At 41.2% G+C, this 20,030-nt stretch overlaps 1 protein-coding gene across 6 annotated transcripts in view; it reads left to right on the top strand.

The window, feature by feature from the left end:
* Positions 1–17,616, top strand: part of TMEM170A (transmembrane protein 170A) — a 292,018-nt gene extending 274,402 nt beyond the window's left edge. For 4 of the 6 annotated variants that reach the window (XM_033941056.1, XM_033941052.1, XM_033941053.1 and 1 more), the window contains exons 5-6: positions 10,325–10,384; positions 14,577–17,616. In XM_033941056.1, coding sequence (XP_033796947.1) covers positions 10,325–10,384; positions 14,577–14,707 — 191 coding nt within the window. In that variant the 3' untranslated portion in view covers positions 14,708–17,616. The remainder of the gene's footprint in view (positions 1–10,324; positions 10,385–14,576) is intronic. The other 2 variants (XM_033941057.1, XM_033941058.1) reach the window with 1 other exon arrangement.
* The last annotated feature ends 2,414 nt before the right edge of the window (positions 17,617–20,030 follow it).

Here is a 20,030-nt window from a genome sequence, read left to right on the forward strand (position 1 = left end):
CACGTTTCCATTTTTTAAATGAGTTCCTCTTTTCCCTCACTGCATCCTTCACCTCTTTAGATAGCCAAGCTGGTTCTCCTTTGTTCTTGTTTCTCCTTCCTTTGGATATCTGCGGAATGTAGAGATTCTGTGCTTCGGTGAAGGTGTTTTTTAGTAGGGACCATGCTTGATCGACCGTTTGGATTTCGGCTTTCCTGTTCTTGAGTCATTTATTAACCATGGCTCTCATGCTGTCATAATTCCCTTTTTCGAAGTTAAAGGTTGTGGTTTGGGTCTTGATTGGTTTCCCCTTCCCGATGCCAATTTTAAAATTGATCATGCTGTGATTACTTGTCCCCAGCGGGGCCGTAACTTCTACATCTGCTGTCCTTCTAGTTATGCCATTTAGGACCAAGTCCAGGGTTGCGGTCTCTCTTGTTGGTTCTCCTACCATTTGTTCAAGGAAGCAGTCTCCTATCATCTCCAGGAACTTTGTTTCCCTGCCGCAGATTGAGGTTCCCAGATTCCAGTTTATCCCCGGAAAGTTGAAGTCCCTCATGATTGATATCCTCTATCGAAACCCTCTTCTTTGCACCATCGTCTCATCCAGGCGTTGATTTCTCTCAGTTCATCCTGTCTCTTTACATTCGCTCTCGGTACCGGGAGGATCTCGGAGAAAGCCACTTTCACCTCCCTGACCTTCAGTTTCCTGCCGAGTGAGCGGAGTTGGTCCTTCATTTCCTCCCTGTCGTACTTCCATCCGCTGACATCATTGGTTCCCATGTGGATAAGCACAGCAGTGTCCTCTCCTCCTGCGCTGTCTATGATCCTGGTGATCCTGCTGGCCACATCCTTCACTCTTGCACCAGGCAGGCTGGTTAGTCTATCCTCTCTTCCTCCTGCAATGTGGCTAGCCACATTGCATATGATGGAATCTCCAACGATGATCCCTACCTTCCTTATTCGGGGGTTCCTTGGGGGTCGTAAGTCCGTATCCATGGTGTAGGACCTGTCTTCCTTCTTCTGTGGTGCATCCCCAGATGGTCTCTCCTCTCTGCTGAGTGTGTGGTCAGCCTCGGCCTCCGTTTCAACCTCTCCGTCAATTGTATTGGTGCCTCCTTCCATATCGCCTAGGCCTTCTTCCTGGGTTGTTCGGGTACTGATCTCTAGCCCTGGGACGTCCACAAGTTGCTGGTGGGCTTCTTCGATGAATCTCTCCAATTCCTCGATCACTTCGCTGGTACTGGACTCCACCAACAACTTCTCCTGCTTGCGGTTATCTTCTTTCATGGCGAGGAGGAGTTCTAGTTCTATCACAGTTCCCTCATGCAGCCGGACTTGCTGCTTCAGGCTATCCAGCTCCTTGCACCGACTGCAAATGTATGCCCTAGTCCCCGAGGGGAAGTAGTCATACATATTTCAGCCAGTGCAGAAGACTGGAAAGCTCATCTTCTGGAAGTGAGGGTATCTAGAGCAGAGGGAGAGAATGTTATTATAGGAGAAGACAGCTTCATTGACAAACTTGGAAGACATAGTAGTTGAAGGGAAGGATGAGCCAATGGTGGAAAGGGTACCAGGGTCAATAGCCTGAAGGTTCCTTTTTTTGTATATTTATTTTATTAAGTGAAATGCAGCCATTACAATAAATGCACACAAACAGAATATTAACAACATCAAAAAAAACCTTGAGTAACAAAGCAAAGCTCTAAAAGGCAAGCATGGGCAATCTCAAACTTTTCCCCAAGTCAACAAAAAGGTCTGCGGAAAACTATACCCTCCGGACAGCATAATTCCAGGGAGAAACAATACAATGCCAGCATAACAGCAATGTGCCTTGGTCACCAGCAGTAATCAGGATAGTTCAGAGGAACACCCAACTCGCACTCAGTCATTCCCCTCCCCAAACTTAACAGCACAAAGGTGCATTTACCCGCCTGAGAAAGAGAGCACAAAAATAAGGCGGTTTACACCAGTCTTCCCCCCCCCCCCCCCCCCACACCTGAGGTCTTGAGGCCTACTCCGGGGCTACGGTGTCCCGCAAACCCTCTTCCGCTCCCCCAGAGGTGGCCTACGAGGAGCTGCGCCCGGTTCTGCACTTACCTATCCGCTGCCAGGCCTGGAAGAGTCTGCACATAAGCAGCAGTAGCCGCCCCGTACCTCTAGCTCAGCACATCTCTCCCGTCCTGGATGCCTTCACCACGCGTTCACCAAACATAAAAGTGTCTCAGTGCACGATAATATCAACGTCGGTGGCAATGGCTTAAATTGGCGGTGGTGGCTAGAGGGGCAGGGAGAGAGAAACATAGAAAGGTGACGGCAGAAAAGGGCCACAGACAGATTTATATATACCACGTATCAACAAGCGATCCAAGAGGAAAAAGAACAAGGAACCGGCGTGGCTCACTGTAGAGGTGAAGGAAGCAATCAGAGACAATAAAACTTCGTTTAAGGAATGGAAAAGGTCAAGAACGGACGAAAACTGGAATAAGCACAAACAACATCAACACAGGTGCCATAAGGCAGTAAAAGGAGCCAAAAGAGACTACGAGGAAAAAATAGCCAAGGAGGCAAAAAACTTTATGGGGAAACGATCCGCGAAGGAAGTGGTGGGACCGTTGGATGACCATGGAATAAAGGTAGTGCTAAAGGAGGACAAAGCAATCTCTAATAAACTGAACACATTTTTTGCGTCTGTATTTACCGAAGAGGATATACACAGCATACCGGAACCCATCAGACTATATACTGGACACAAAGACAGGAAACTGACAGGGTTGACGGTCACTCTAGAAGAGGTGTGCAGGCAGATCGATAGGCTTAAGAGCGATAAATCCCCGGGACCGGAAGGCATCCATCTGCGGGTCAAGGAACTGAAAAGGACTATAGCTGAACTGCTTCAAATAATAGCCAATCTGTCGATCAAATCGGGAAAGATTCCGAAAGACTGGAAGGTGGCAAATGTTACGCCGATCTTCAAAAAAGGTCCGAGGGGATATCTGGGAAACCACAGACCGGTAAGTCTGACCTCGGGACTGGGAAAGATGGTCGAGGTGCTGATAAAGGACTGCATCATTGATCACCTTGACGGACACGGTCTCATGAGGACCAGCCAGCACAGTTTCAGCAAAGGCAGATCTTGTTTGACGAACTTGCTGCACTTCTTCGAGGGAGTAAACAGGCAGATAGACAAGGATGGACATGGGGGAACCCATAGACATCATTTACCTTGACTTCCAAAAAGCCTTCGACACGGTACCCCACGAGCGACTGCTTAAAAAGCTGTGGAACCACGGGGTGGAAGGGGATGTCTACCGATGGATCAAACACTGGTTGGCAGGCAGGAAACAGAGGGTTGGAGTAAAGGGCCATTACTCAGACTGGCAATGGGTCACGAGCAGAGTCCCGCAGGGGTCGGTGCTGGGACCGCTCCTGTTCAATATATTTATAAACGAACCTGGAGACGGGGACGAAATGTGAGGTTATTAAATTTTCAGATGACACCAAACTTTGCAGCAGGGTAAGAACCACGGAAGACTGCGAAGACCTGCAAAGGGACCTAACGAAACTGGAAGAGTGGGCAAAAAAGTGGCAAATGAGCTTTAATATAAAGAAATGCAAGGTCATGCATGTAGGGAAAAAGAACCCGATGTTCAGTTACAAGATGGGGGGATCATTGCTAGGGGTAAGTAACCTTGAAAGAGACCTAGGGGTGTTGGTGGATACAACAATGAAAGCATCGGCACAATGTGCGACAGCCTCAAAGAAAGCAAACAGAATGCTGGGTATTATCAAAAAGGGCATCACGAACAGGACGAAGGAAGTCATCATGCCGCTGTATCGTGCAATGGTGCGCCCGCATCTAGATTACTGTGTCCAGTACTGGTCACCATACCTCAAAAAGGACATGGCAGTGCTTGAGGGAGTCCAGAGAAGAGCAACTAAATTGATAAGAGGTATGGAAAACTTATCTTACGCTGACAGGTTGAAAAAGCTGGGGCTATTCTCCCTGGAAAAGCAGAGACTTAGAGGAGACATGATAGAAACCTTCAAAATCCTGAAAGGCATAGAGAAGGTAGACAGGGACAGATTCTTCAAACTATGGGGAACCACAAGTACAAGGAGGCACTCGGAGAAATTGAAAGTAGACAGGTTTAGAACAAATGCTAGGAAGTTCTTCTTTACTCAGAGGGTGGTGGACACATGGAACGCGCTACCGGAGGCTGTGATAGGGCAGAGCACGCTACTGGGGTTCAAGGAATGTTTAGATAAATTCCTGCAGGATAAAGGGATTGAGAGGTACAGATAGAAAGTAGAGATAGGTTATAGGAAAGTCAGGGACCACTTAACAGGTCATGGACCTGATGGGCTGCCGCGGGTGCGGACCGCTGGGCACGATGGACCTCTGGTCTGACCCAGTGGAGGCAATTTCATATGTTCTTATGATCCAGTCGACATTGTATATCTGGATTTTCAGAAGGCGTTCGACAAGGTTCCACATGAACAACTACTTCAGAAAATTGTGAGTCATGGAATTGAGGGTGAAATACTCATATGGATTAAAAACTGGCTGGAACATAGGAAACAGAGAGTGGAGGTAAATGGACAATACTCGGACTGGAAGTGCGTCACCAGTGGGGTGCCGCAGGGCTTGGTGCTTGGACTCATGCTCTTCAACATCTTTATAAATGATCTGGACATTGGTTCGAGTGAGGTGATTAAATTTGTGGACAATACAAAGTTATTCAGAGTAGTGAAGACAAAGGGGGATTGCGAAGATCTGCAACGTGACATAATCAAGCTCAATAAATGGGCATCGACATAGCAAATGAGGTTCAACATGGATAAGTGTAAATTGATGCATGACAGTAACAAAAATCTCATGTACGAATACAGGATGTCCGGGGCGGTACTTGGAGAGACCTCCCAGGAAAGAGACTTAGGAGTTCTGATCAACAAGTCGATGAAGACATCTGTGCAATGTGTGGCGGCAGCAAAAAGGGCAAACAGAATGCTAGGAATGATAAAGAAGGGGATCACAAACAGATCGGAGAAGGTTATCATGCCACTGTGCGCCCTCACCTGGAGTACTGCATCCAACACTGGTCGCCATACATGAAGAAGGACACGGTACTACTCGAAAGGATCCAGAGAAGAGCGACTAAAATGGTTAAGGGGCTGGAGGAGTTGCCGTACAGTGAGAGATTGGAGAAACTGGGCCTCTTCTCCCTTGAAAAGAGGAGACTGAAGGGGGGACATGATCGAAACATTCAAAATACTGACGGGAATAGACTTAGCAGATAAAAACAGATTGTTCACCCTCTCCAAGGTAGGAAGAATGAGAGGGCACTGTCTAAAGTTGAAAGGGGATAGATTCCGTACAAACATAAGGAAGTTCTTCTTCACCCAGAGAGTGATAGAAAACTGGAACACTCTTCCGGAGTCTGTTATAGGGGAAAACACCCTCCAGGGATTCAAGGCAAAGTTGGGCAAGTTCCTGCTAAATTGGAATGTATGCAGGTGAGGCTGGACTCATTTAGAGCACTGGTCTTTGATCTGTGGGTCGCCGTGTGAGCGGTCTGCTGGGAACGATGGACCACTGGTCTGACCCATCAGCGGCAATTCTTATGTTCTTATGACAGAAAGACAAGGGGGCAGGGAGAGAGACAAAAAGACAGACAGACTGAAGGACGGGGGGGCAGGGAGAGAGACAGAAAGACAGGAGTAATAATAATAATAATAACAGTTTATATACCGCAGGACCGTGAAGTTCTATGTGGTTTACAATGATTAAAAGATGGTACAGAATGAGTTTAATTAACAGAGTTAAAAGCTAGTGATTAACAGACATACAGACAGAAAGGAGGCAGGGAGAGAGACAGACAGGGGCAGAGGGGCGGGGAGAGACAGACAGGGGAGAGAGACAGAAAGACAGACTGGGGGCCAGGGAGAGAGACAGAAAGAAAGACAGACAGGGGGGCAGGGAGAGTGACAGAAAGAAAGACAGACAGGGGGCCAGGGAGAGACAGAAAGAAAGAGAGACAGAAAGAAAGAAAGACGGGGCCAGGGAGAGAGACAAAGAAAGAAAGAAAGACAGAAGGGGCCAGGGAGAGAGACAGAAAGAAAGAAAGACAGACGTTGCCAGGGAGAGAGACAGAAAGAAGGAAAGAAAGACGGGGCCAGGGAGAGAGACAGAAAGAAGGAAAGAAAGAAAGGGCCAGGGAGAGAGACAGAAAGAAGTAAAGAAAGACAGGGCCAGGGAGAGAGACAGAAAGAAGTAAAGAAAGACAGGGCCAGGGAGAGAGACAGAAAGAAGGAAAGAAAGACAGGGCCAGGGAGAGAGACAGAAAGAAGGAAAGAAAGACAGACAGGGCCAGGGAAAGAGACAGAAAGAAGGAAAGAAAGACAGACAGGGCCAGGGAAAGAGACAGAAAAAAAGAAAGACAGACAGATGGAGAGAGACAGAAAGAAAGACAGAAAGGGGGGCAGGGAGAGAGACAGAGAGAAAGAAAGACAGACAGAGGGAGAGAGACAGAAAGAAAGACAGAAAGGGGGGGCAGGGAGAGAGAAAGACAGAAAGAAAAAAAGGCCTCGGCACCCCATTGTGCTAAAATTGAACTACGCTCCACAGTGCCAGCAGTCAGTGTGCCTAAATAGCCTCCAGAGCACCCAGCAACATAAACAAACTGCCAAAAAATCAAAACCTCCTCACTCCACACTACCAAAAGCACAGTGCCAGCAGTCAGCCCATAGTGCCAACAGTCAGCTACTGCAACCTTAAGATTAAACAAACACACTTAAAGGAACATTAACAAAATGCCCACCAAAAGACATCTAGAGGAACAATAGTCACCTCAGCAGGTGGAGTTGAAGAGGAGAAAGGCTGAAAGAGAAAAACAAAGACAAACAAATATATCTATTGAAGAACAGGAAAATGAACGTTAAAAAAACGCAGAACGACAAAGGACTAAAACAGCAAGTTTGACTCCGGAAGAAGAACAATCACTGCGTCAGAAGCACGCCAAAAGAGAACAACAAAGACAAGCAAATAGATCTATTGAAGAAAAGGGAAATTAATGTAAAAAAACACAGAACGACAAAGAACTAAAACAGCAAGTCTTACTCCAGAAGAACAACAATCACTGCATCAGAAACACACCAAGAAAGAAAGACAAAGACGAGCAAATAGATCTGTTAAAGAAAAGGAAAATAAGTGGGGAAAAAAACAAACCTACGAGATCAAGTATGACTCTGGAAGAACAATAATCACAAAGTCAGCAACACGCCAACCTACACAGAGACATTATAACAGATCTTTGTCAGTTACATCTACAGCAACTGTTACAGAGGAAAAAAATCCAAATCCAAAAGTCAAGGGCCACAATACAAGCAATGGTAGTTCTGAATGACATGCTGAATATTAATGAGGGCGACATTAAAACACACCCATGTGGATATTTAGATCAGTTCTACAATTTTTGTAATGCAAAACATTTTAACATAGTAACATAGTAGATGACGGCAGATAAAGACCCGAATGGTCCATCCAGTCTGCCCAACCTGACTCAATTTAAATTTTTTATTTTTTTTTATTTTTTCTTCTTAGCTATTTCTGGGCAAGAATCCAAAGCTTTACCCGGTACTGTGCTTGGGTTCCAACTGCTGAAATCTCTGTTAAGACTTACTCCAGCCCATCTACCCCCTCCCAGCCATTGAAGCCCTCCCCTGCCCATCCTCCACCAAACGGCCATACACAGACACAGACCATGCAAGTCTGCCCAGTAACTGGCCTAGTTCAATATTTAATATTATTTTCTGATTCTAAATCTTCTGTGTTCATCCCACGCTTCTTTGAACTCAGTCACAGTTTTACTCTCCACCACCTCTCTCGGGAGCGCATTCTAGGCATCCACTACCCTCTCCGTAAAGTAGAATTTCCTAACATTGCCCCTGAATCTACCACCCCTCAACCTCAAATTATGTCCTCTGGTTTTACCATTTTCCTTTCTCTGGAAAAGATTTTGTTCTACGTTAATACCCTTCAAGTATTTGAATGTCTGAATCATATCTCCCCTGTCTCTCCTTTCCTCTAGGGTATACATATTCAGGGCTTCCAGTCTCTCCTCATACGTCTTCTGACGCAAGCCTCCTATCATTTTCGTCGCCCTCCTCTGGACCGCCTCAAGTCTTCTTACGTCTTTCGCCAGATACGGTCTCCAAAACTGAACACAATACTCCAAGTTGGGCCTCACCAATGACCTGTACAGGGGCATCAACACCTTCTTCCTTCCACTGACTACGCCTCTCTTTATACAGCCCAGCATCCTTCTGGCAGCAGCCACTGCCTTGTCACACTGTTTTTTCGCCTTTAGATCTTCGGACACTATAACCCCAAGGTCCCTCTCCCCGTCCATGCATATCAGCTTCTCTCCTCCCAGCATATACGGTTCCTTCCTATTATTAATCCCCAAATGCATTATTCTGCATTTCTTTGCATTGAATTTTAGTTGCCAGGCATTAGACCATTCCTCTAACTTTTGCAGATCCTTTTTCATATTTTCCACTCCCTCTTCGGTGTCTACTCTGTTACAAATCTTGGTATCATCTGCAAAAAGGCACACTTTTCCTTCTAACCCTTCAACAATGTCACTCACAAACATATTGAACAGGATTAGCCCCAGCACCGAACCCTGAGGGACTCCACTAGTCACCTTTCCTTCCTTCGAGCGACTTCCATTAACCACCACCCTCTGGCGTCTGTCCGACAGCCAGTTTCTGACCCAGTTCACCACTTTGGGTCCTAACTTCAGCCCTTCAAGTTTGTTCAACAGCCTCCTATGAGGAACTGTATCAAAGGCTTTGCTGAAATCCAAGTAAATTACATCTAGCATATGTCCTCGATCCAGCTCTCTGGTCACCCAATCAAAAAATTCAATCAGGTTCGTTTGGCACGATTTACCTTTTGTAAAGCCATGTTGCCTGTAACCCATTAGATTCAAGGAAGTACACTATCCTTTCTTTCAGCAACACTTCCATTATTTTTCCAACAACTGAAGTGAGGCTCACCGGCCTGTAGTTTCCTGCTTCATCCCTGTGACCACTTTTATGAATAGGAACCACATCCGCTCTCCTCCAATCCCCAGGAATCACTCCCGTCTCCAGAGATTTGTTGAACAAGTCTTTAATAGGACTCGCCAGAACCTCTCTGAGCTCCCTTAGTATCCTGGGATGGATCCCGTCTGGTCCCATCGCTTTGTCCACCAGCAGAAAAATCTTAGATTGTAAATTTTCACAATGTTGCTCAAAAGGAAAAGTACATCTTCCCCCAATTATTACAAATCCTTTCATCCAGCAAACTCATGACGGGTCAGCATCACTCCAGCAAAAATTTATTCGATAAAATACGATCCATAAATAGTGCCCTAGCATTTGCCTCCATGGGAGCAAACATTGCTCCACCTCATGGCTATGGCCCATATAGTTTCTGCATCCATGGTTTAATTTGTCACAGAGTAGGCACACTGCACCCGGAACAGGGACAAAACAGACAGCATGCACAATTATATATTTTAGATCCTTCTGAAGCTGCAAAACAAGACTGCTAATTTCACCAAACTCAGGAATAAATCCAGAACTTAAGCAAACACTAAGCACACTTATGGCACAATACAATCCATTTGCAGAGGCTTGCAAAATGTTGCAACAGGTTGAAAAAGAATATGAGGAGGATGCCGCCAGAACAGGCAATGTTACTAAGGAGGTGTCCATGACAATAGTGCAAGATCATAAAAATGGCCAAAGGTGCTATAATGTACCAAAACATAATGAGGTTGCATTTATTTTTCAAAATAATGACGGAGAACCACCACTTGAAAGAGATCTCCTTATACACTGCAAACCAAATGTAGATGATCCAAAACAAAGGATAACAAAAAATTAGTGTCCTTGATCCAAATCTGGAACCCTTAGTTTACCCATTGCTTTTCCCCTATGGGGATCAAAGCTGGGGAATTGACATGCCTTTGCAACACATACCATAAGCCTTAGTAGGCTTAACAAATCAGTCATGAAATCCTAGAGTTAGGATAAGACAAATGCAATATTATGGGTATCGTCTTTCCATCAGAGATGTATTTAACCCCTTCTTATATGCTGGCTGCCTTATACAACAGTATATAGTAGATGCATATGTTAAAACTGAAGCCAACAGACTAAATTACACACGCCAAAATCAGCCAAAATTACAAGTAGAAAAATACTCAGGATTAATGGACCATTTAATTAATGAAGCCAATGAGGCAGGCCTAATTCCTGGAAAAAACTTATATTTTGCCTTCCTCATTTGCAGGTAGCCCCAGAAACATGCTACAAAATTATCAAGAAGCAATGGCAATTGTCAGAAAATATGGTAAGCCTGATCTTTTCATTACAATGCAACCCCAAATGGGAAGAGATTGTTCATAGCCTACAACATGGTCAAACTGCTGATGCACACCAGATTTAGTTGCAAGAGTATTTCACCTAAAACTAAAAGCTATGATCACTGATATCTGTAAAAAACATATTTTTGGACTAACAAAAGCCACTGTCTGCGTAATTGAATTTCAAAAGAGGGGTTTACCACATGCTCACATACTATTCATTCTTAAAGATGATAGTAAACCAAAAACAATAGACGTGATAGACAAAATTGTATCTGCAGACATTCCAAATATAAAAATCACTCCTTGATTATATGCAATTGTAACAAAACATATGATTTATGGACCATGTGGAGCACACAATCTTAATTCTCCATGTATGACAAATGCACTAAGGATTATCCAAAGCCATTCCAGCAACAAACTATTGCTAATATTAATGGTTATCCCAAATATAGAAGACGAAACACAAGCCAAATTTCAAATGTTAACGGCAAGACAATTGATAATACTTGGGTTGTACCATATAATCCATATCTAGCCCTCAAGTACAATTGCCACATTAATGTTAAAGTGTGTGCTTCTGTGAAAAGCATCAAATACTTTTTTAAATATGTGTACAAAGATCATGATTGTGCAAATGTTGTAATTCAAGAACATGGTAGTTTAAATCACAATGAAATTAAAACCTTTATGAATTCAAGATATGTGAGGGCTTCAAAAGCAGCCACCATATCAATCACATACCATACATAGTTTAGCAGTGCTTCTGCCTGACAAACAAACTGTATTTTTCCACCCAAATAACATTACCACAGTGGCACAGATAGCTTCACAACGCAATACTCATTTGACAGCTTGGCTCAAACTAAATCAAGACCAAGATGAAGCAAGGAGCATATTATACTCAGACATTCCTTTACCCTGTGTTTGACTCTGAACATTGTACTTGGAAATTATGTCAACGGGGTGCAGAAAAAGTTATTGGACGCATATATTCTGTCAACTTACTATCTGATCCAGAACGCTATTCTCTGCGCCTCCTATTGCTCAATGTTTCTGGTGAATTATCATTTGAAGATCTAAGAACTGTAAATGGAAATATCTTCCCCACTTTCCAAGAGGCCGCCAAACAAAGAGGCCTCATTAACAATGATCAAGTGTGGGAGAACACTTTGGAAGATTCTGTCCAATACAGCATGCCTAAACAACTAAGGGAGTTATTTGCATACATCTGCATATTTGCCTCCTTACATAAGAACATAAGAAGTTGCTTCCACTGGGTCAGACCGAGGTCCATCTCGCCCAGCGGTCCGCTCCCGCGGCGGCCCATCAGGTCTGCGACCTGTGAAGTGGTTTCTGACTACTTCTATAACCTACCTCAAGTTATATCTGTACCCCTCTATCCCCTTATCCTCCAGGAACCTATCCAAACCCTCCTTGAACCCCTGTACAGAGTTCTGGCCTATCACATTCTCCGGAAGCGCGTTCCATGTGTCCACCATCCTCTGGGTAAAAAAGAACTTCCTAGCATTTGTTCTAAACCTGTCCCCTTTCAATTTCTCCGAGTGACCCCTAGTGCTTGTGGCTCCCCACGGTTTGAAGAATCTGTCCTTATTCACTTTCTCTATGCCCTTAAGGATTTTGAAGGTTTCTATCATGTCCCCTCTAAGTCTCCTCTTCTCCAGGGAGAACAGCCCCAGCATTTTTAACCTGTCAGCGTATGAAAAATTTTCCATACCTTTTATCAGTTTAGTCGCCCTCCTCTGCACTCCCTCGAGTATCGCCATGTCCTTCTTGAGGTACGGCGACCAGTATTGAACACAAAATATGAATGACCTTTTCTTAAAATATAAAGAATACCTCATTGAAGATTTAGTTCACACACATATTACTCGCAATAATGATTGCACTATATGCCGTAACATAGCACTCAAAGAAATATCCAACGTTTTGCTACTCCATGGAAAAAGTTTGAAGATTTTGGATTACCATCCACACTGCTAAATACTGACCTATTTACAAATACCTACGACCAAACCTTTGAAAAACAAACAACTCAACAAATGTTGACAACCTTAAACATAGATCAAAAAACAGCTTTACAAGAAATATTGTCGGCAACCCAAAATGACAACCATTTCCACCGTTGTTTCTTCTTGGACGGCCCAGGAGGTAGTGGTAAAACCTACCTTTACAAAATACTTCTCAGCACATTTCGTGCACAAGGTAACATTGCATTCCCTGTAGCCTCCACAGGTATAGCAGCCAATCTTCTTAAGGGTGGGAGAACATACCACTCCCAATTCAAATTACCCGTGCCTATACTTGAGAACTCAATATCAAATATGCGTCTCAATTTTACTGATGCTGAAAATTTAAGATCTGCTAAACTAATCATTTGGGACAAATGTACTATGGCCCCCCTCTGTAGCTCTTGCAGTAGTTGACAAACTGCTGCAAGAAATAATGGATAACAACAAACCCTTTGGAGGAAAAATTTTCTTACTTGGTGGAGATTTCCATCAAACACTTCTCGTGGTGTCTCATTGTGAGCAGACAAAATTGTAGAGGCGTGTATAAAGAATAACAATCTGTGGCCCAAATTCAAAGTCCTCAACCTTAAAAACAATATTCACTCAGTTGACACTGATTTCATCATTTGGCTCATCAAAGTTGGTAATGGTGATACACCACACATTGACAGTTTGCCTGATGACATAATTGAAATCCCTTCCAAAATTTTAACCATAGACAATATCATCAAAGACTTTTTGGGAGAAAAATTTCTTATTGCCGATATTCCAAAATTAACAAAAAAAATATACTTTGCCCAAAAAACTCTGATGTTAACACCATAAATGAAGAGGTATTCAACATCTTGAAAGGACAAATTGTAACATATCTCAGCTCAACCTCAATTGATGACTCAACTCAGGAAGATACACAAAACTATCCAGTAGAGTTCCTCAATGAACTAACTTTAACAGGTATGCCGAAGCATAAACTCAACCTTAGAAAGGGAGCAATAATTATGCTCCTTAGAAACCTAAACTTTAAAAGAGGATTGTGCAATGGTACCCGCCTCATCATTAATAACTTAAAGAACAGCCTCATCATTGGTCAAGTAATAACAGGTTCAGCAGGAGAGTTAGTTTTTATTCCCAATATTGATTTGGCTCCAACCTCCACTGATTTACCCTTTACATTATGAAGGTGACAATTTCCAGTCACATTAACCTTTGCCATGACAATTAATAAAGCTCAGGGGCAAGCCTTAGAAAAAGTTGGCATTTACTTGCCAGAAACAGTATTCAGCCATGGCCATTTATATGTAGCTTTTTCAAGAGTTAGGAGTTTTTCTGACATTCTGATGAAAGTTGTAGACAGCCCTAACCTAGGGAAGCTATTGCCAAACTCAAACAGAATATTCACAAGGAATATTGTCTATAAGGAAATTTTATAGACATATCACATGAAATAAAAGAACAATTATTTCTAAAACTAATCTTCATATTATTATATATTTACTATTGTTATAAAGGTTTACAGTTATCCAACAGCATTTATCCTCATTGTATTGTTTTCAACTTTATAATTTTCTATTTATTTTTTGGTTACATATATCATTTAAAAAAAAAAAAAAACAACTTAAGTTTTTTAACATTAGTCTTCTTTAATTACTATAAAGAATATAAAAAAATAAATAAAAATTTAAAATAAATGTAGCCAGGATGACCACGTCCCGTACCCTCAAAAACATACTGTTGCAAAATATGTTTCTACACAACTATTCTAGCACCCGTTAATGTAATGGGCTTAAACACTAGTGTCTAATAAAAGCTTAAATCAAGAGCAAAAAGTGAGAAAATGCTGCATAATCATGAAATCATTGACAAGCCTTAGCGTCACAAAATTGGATCTAGTACCTCTATGCTTTTTTTTCTTCTGAAATCTGTCAGATGCTAAGTATTATAAAATCATTGTCTAACATCAGCACCTGAGAATTGCATGTATCTTTCCAACAGCACTCCATGTTAAATTAACTACCTGCCCATGAGCAGGTATTGAGTAGGGCGTGGATTGGGGGGTTTACTAACTGGAATGATTTCTGATTTGTATCTGTTTTATTAATCCATGTGGCCTTAATGCGATTTCTTTTTTTTTTTTTTGTACCAGGTGCAGCCATTGCTGGGGTGTACAGAGCTGCAGGAAAAGAAATGATTCCTTTTGAAGCATTGATTCTGGGTGTTGGACAGACATTTTGCATAGTGGTTGTTTCTTACTTGCGGATTTTAGCCACGCTGTAACATTCCATTTTGTATACTGTGGAAACAAATTGAAGCAAGGAGAATTAATTTCAAACACCTGAAAGATGAGTGGCCTTGAATCAAGTTGGCAGTTTCTGAAATCTCTTTCCATGCTATGGAAAATGGGCTGGAAGATGTCCTAGGTTCATGAATTGTCATGATATTTTTGTTGATCATGCACTTTTAAGAAATGAGATTCTCTGAAGTTCTGGATGGATTCTTTGGGAGGACTGTTTATTTCTATACCAGCTTTTCTACTCTGATGGAATTATTTAAATAATGCTTCTAAGTTCTAAAACTAAGCACAATTATGATTTTATAAGTGGAGATCATGTTATCATGCAGCATGATTAAGGCACAATGGGCCAGATTCTGTATAATGTGACCATAATTGTGCTCACAAATCTGTGCGCATTGCTGATTTGCACATGCAACCTAATTGTTTATCAAGCCAATCAGTGCCAATAATTGGCAATTAACAAGTAGTAATTGCCAATAATTAGAATTTACGCGCACAACCTTCTAAGCATATTCTTTGAAGTAGTGCATGTAAATTCCAGTGTGCGGATCTCAAAAGGGGCATGTCCATGGGAGGAACATGGACTGGTCATAGGCATTCCTAAAAGTTAGGCACACTGTTATAAAATATCTTGATCCGTGCACAACCTATGCACATGTATTTAGGCCTAGTTTTCATTGGTATAAATGGTTGCGCCTAATTGTTAGTCATGTGAATGAGTTCTACGCGTGATTCTCTAAACCGCCTAACTTCTGAGCTTTTTTATAGAATCATGTTAAGCGCTGTCCTTTTCAGCGTTGATTTTGGCCCAATATGTCTCAGGTGATCACCATTTCATGCTCTCCGTAACTTACCTGTTTCACTGCACCAGAGTATAATGGTTTTATCTCCTAGATAGATATCACAAGTTGAAAGTACAAATATTTAGTAGGAGTAATTAACTGCCCATCCTGTTTTAAGGTCTTGAATAATGTAGTTTAAGGGATATGTTATTGTCATTTCCTAAATTTAAGATTTCAAAATAAGACGTAGGAGAGTGGCAAGGACTATTAGGTCTTTAGCACATTGTCACATTAAAGGATATAATGCAGAATGATTCTCTATGAGATTTACAGTGGGGTGCAGTGGACTGTAGAAAACCAAATTTTTATCAGATGTGCAAGTCTTAATGGATTATTATAAATCTATACTGGTTACTCTTTCTTCATGAGTGACTGTGAACACCACCCTTCCCTTAGAGATGTTTTATCTTGCCAATCTTCTGACAATCAGAAAATATAATTTTGACCACTGGTCAAGGATTAGAGATAGTCCTACATCAGATGGCAGAGAATCTTTCTAGAAAGAGCATTTTGTGTACCTCAAACACATCATCACTCCTTTGCTTACATTTGCAGCTGTTTGATATGTTGCTAAGCCATCTTTTTTCATCATGTTTTTTATTTCTGTAATAATATGCCAAGTACTTTTGGTAATTGAGAACAGTGGTAGGGAAATGTGAAAAGTATCCAAACTGATCTGGATTAGATTAATATTTTAAGGCAAAAATCTCTGGTCTTTACAGTAGGCAAATATTAGTAAATTCTATATAGTCCGCCTAAAGTTAGGTGCCTAGCCGATGTAGGTACTTAATTGGTTGATAGGCTTAATGAGTACCAATAATTGGCATTTAACACCTCATAATTGCTATTAATTGGACTTAACTGAAATTTAGGTGCCTAACTCGAAAAATGCAATGCTATAAAAAGTAGATGCTTAGTCCAAAGCACCTACCTAAAAATGGGTGTGGTTAGGGGGCAGATTGTGGGCATTCTTTCAAGTTAGGCACCTCTTTTTGAATCAGGCGTCTTTAGACACCTAACTTAGGTGGAGGTATTTAGGCGAAGAAACCCCTGGCATAAATGCAGTGTGCCTAAAGTTAGGTTTCCTAGCAATGCCTAGCACTATTTAGGCAGCCCTAAGTGCGATTCTCTACAGTGCACCTAGAATTGCACTTAGCACTGCACTAGTCAGTGCCACTTTAATAGGTGACTTATATAGAATTGGGCCCATAATCACTAGCAATATCCTTAAATTTCACAAAAATATATCTGGATTACTCTAGAAATTTTACCAAGTAACCCTTTTTTACACTTTTTTTCATGTAGTTTGCTCCTGTGTTGACATTGTGTTACTCAGTAGCATGTTGAATTCTCATCTTACCTCTCTGGTGTGGAAAATACTGAAATGTCATTTTTCAGTTCTGAACATTGCAAGAAAAAAAGTCATTCTGCAGTGCTGTGGAATGGGAAATTTCCTCCTCCTTACTTTCTTTTCTCTCTGAGCAGGCTGGCTGGTGAAAGAGTTTTAACATTGAGGGCAAAATGATGAAAATAATATGCAGGTAACTATTGACAATCTTCAACTGGTACTAAGAAAACTATCTGGTGTCTTAGATATAGAACTGGAGGGGCAACCTCTGCTAGGGTGGGAAAACCAAGGATCATAACTAATCCAGACTTTGCTAGATATGGTCTTTAATGTGGATTTCATTTTATGCAAATGTGTTATATAGCCATTTTGATAAATGCATGTGTGTATATCTGGCTAGCAGACATCACCTTAAACCTTAAAACCTTGTGAAGAAAAACTTTCTTTTCTTTAGGCTGTAACATCTGCCTTTTGAGAGCAGCAGCAATATCACTTTGCTATAAAATATAGACCAAATATTTTAAAGATAATTGAATGGTAGGGAAAGCCTATTATGCCCAAAAACTGAGGGCATTATTGAATCCTGGAGAATAAATTAAACTGCAAAGAGTAATAACTTTTCCTGTAATCTGACAAATTTGATGGAATAAACAACAACCTGGAATAAACAACAACAAAAAAATCCTTCAAAATATCCTGCCTCATATACCACATACGGAACACCAGCTCATTGGAGGCGCTAATCTTCCTGTTCTTGGAAGTTCACTTCACATCAACCAGATTTTCCAGCAGCTCAAAGATGATCCTCTCCAAAAGAAACCAAGTACAAACGCATTTTCAACTTATTATTCACCTACATCACTATCAAAACTTGAAACAATCTACTACTAGGTACTAGAAAATAATCCTGTTACCTAAAATTTAGAAGAAAACTGAAAACATTTCTATATCACAAAGCAACTGATCATGCAACTACAACCTTGAAGTTTACTAATTGATCAAACTGAATAACTGTTCTAAAGTGTTCTCAATCTCTACAGCATTGAATAATTGTACAATTGACTATTTTTGTATAACTTGTTCTGCCCCACATAGTATGTAATTGTTAGCACCGGCAGAGATTATCAGTGCCCCTGCCTATTTTATAAGCATTCAGATGACGACTGTTCTCTGCACGTTCTCCATGTATGTATGGGATCTAAACTTTGTAGATCGCCTTGAACTTTTATAGGCATAGTGTGATCCACAAATATTAAATTAGATTTGATTTTTGCTCTAGTTGTCAGAGGATATAGATTTTTGTTTCCTTCTGTTTCATTGTTGTGTATGTTGTGTATGTTTTATTTTTTTGTGAGCATACGCACAATGAAACTAACTGAAACAAAACTACAATGAAAAAAGGTTTCCCCTGGACAATGTGATGCAAATACTAAACAAAAGAGCAATTCATCTAGCAGCAAAAAATCATGATGAAAAACTACACCTTTCATGAACTTATTTAATCCAACCCACATAAAGTGTTTTATTCTGTGCTCAGTTCTCAGGGCAAGGGGAGCAATACTTGACTAAAGTATTTGCTTTGTTTATCTTCATAATGTTTACAATGCCACTGGAACAGAGCATGGTATCTTGCTTCTTAAGCATATTGCTTCATCTGAATACTACATTGTTCATTGTGTATTTTAATGGACTAACAGTCCTAGGTAACATGTTGTATATCATTGCTTATCAAAATGATTTCTGTCAGGTTTTTCTGGATACTGTATTGAAAACTGCATTGTAAATTTCTAGATATTCATAAAAAACAGAAATTGGAGGTAGTGATAGAGCTCTGTTTCAAACAAAAGCATACACTCAAACATTTTTAGCTCTGGCACATTAAACGGAGCAAATGTTTTTCATGCCACACTAAATGGAGCAAATGTTTTTTTGGTTGCATAACAATTGAAGCAGGACAAAAGTGCTCTGACAAAGGCGTGCTGCCAATTGTGCGCAGGACGTATGCACCCCGCCACTTTAAAGCCTCGCTTCGTTGGGGGGGAACACCCCCAAGTACACTGAAACTCCCATTTTCCTTTCAGGTTTTGGTGGTTGGGAGTTTTTCAGTGTAGTGGGGGGTTCCCCCCCACACCCTCCCCAATGGGAACACAAGGATTAGTACATGTAGTGGGGAGGTTCCCCACACACATACCCTCACAGCTCTAACGGCACGACTTAAAAGGGGCGGGAGCGACAGCACACATAGTTCTGTGCGCAATTGTTGGTGTGTGATTATCGGTGTGCTTTTGACGGGTCACCATTTTTTTTGTGTGACACATAATTCAAATTATAAAATTGCAAAATTGACAAAAAATTAAATTGGAGAGTTATTTATTTAAAGTTTTTTAAGCTATGTATGGGTAATTGTAACAACAGAGGAACTAAAGTAGATAGAATAGAATTGCTAATCAATGTGATGGATGTGCTTGTTTGAGTACAAATTAGCTCAAAACACAGCTCGATAGTCGACAAGCAAACATGCATTTCATCTGCAGTCATTCTCTTTTTTTCTATTTAATTTTTGTCAGCTGAAAATGCAGGTTTGCAAAGATAAGAAGATCCAAACGGTAACAAAGCCTTGACTGCTTTGTTGGGGGGTTTTTTTTTTGGGGGGGGGGTTAATTTATATATAACTTTTTGACAAACATATTGGTCAAAAAAGAAAAATAATAAAATGCCAGTTTAACAGCCATTCTCAGGAAGTATATTCACAATTTAACAAAGAAAACAAATATGCTGGCTTGTATAATTATTCCGTAATATAAGAGGCTAGAACTGCAAATTTGACTGAAATATTTCACTGGTAATTATACAGAGAGGGAAAAAAAAGATGTGGCTGGATGGGCCCTGAACTTAACTTCATTGAACTAATATAAAAGTAGCAAGTCCCCTTAACTGTATCCATGACATCTTATTTGTCTGTCTTGCCTGTTTAGATTGTAAGCTCTTTCTAGCAGGGACTGTGTTCTTACTCTTTGTGACTGTACAGCGCTGCGTGCTTCTGATAGCGCTATAGAAATAAATAATAGTAGTAGTAGTAGGTCTCACATAATATCTTTGGCAGAAATAAATTTA

Source organism: Geotrypetes seraphini, chromosome 4, assembly GCF_902459505.1.
Source record: "Geotrypetes seraphini chromosome 4, aGeoSer1.1, whole genome shotgun sequence".
In the NCBI taxonomy this organism is placed as follows: Eukaryota; Metazoa; Chordata; class Amphibia; order Gymnophiona; family Dermophiidae; genus Geotrypetes; species Geotrypetes seraphini.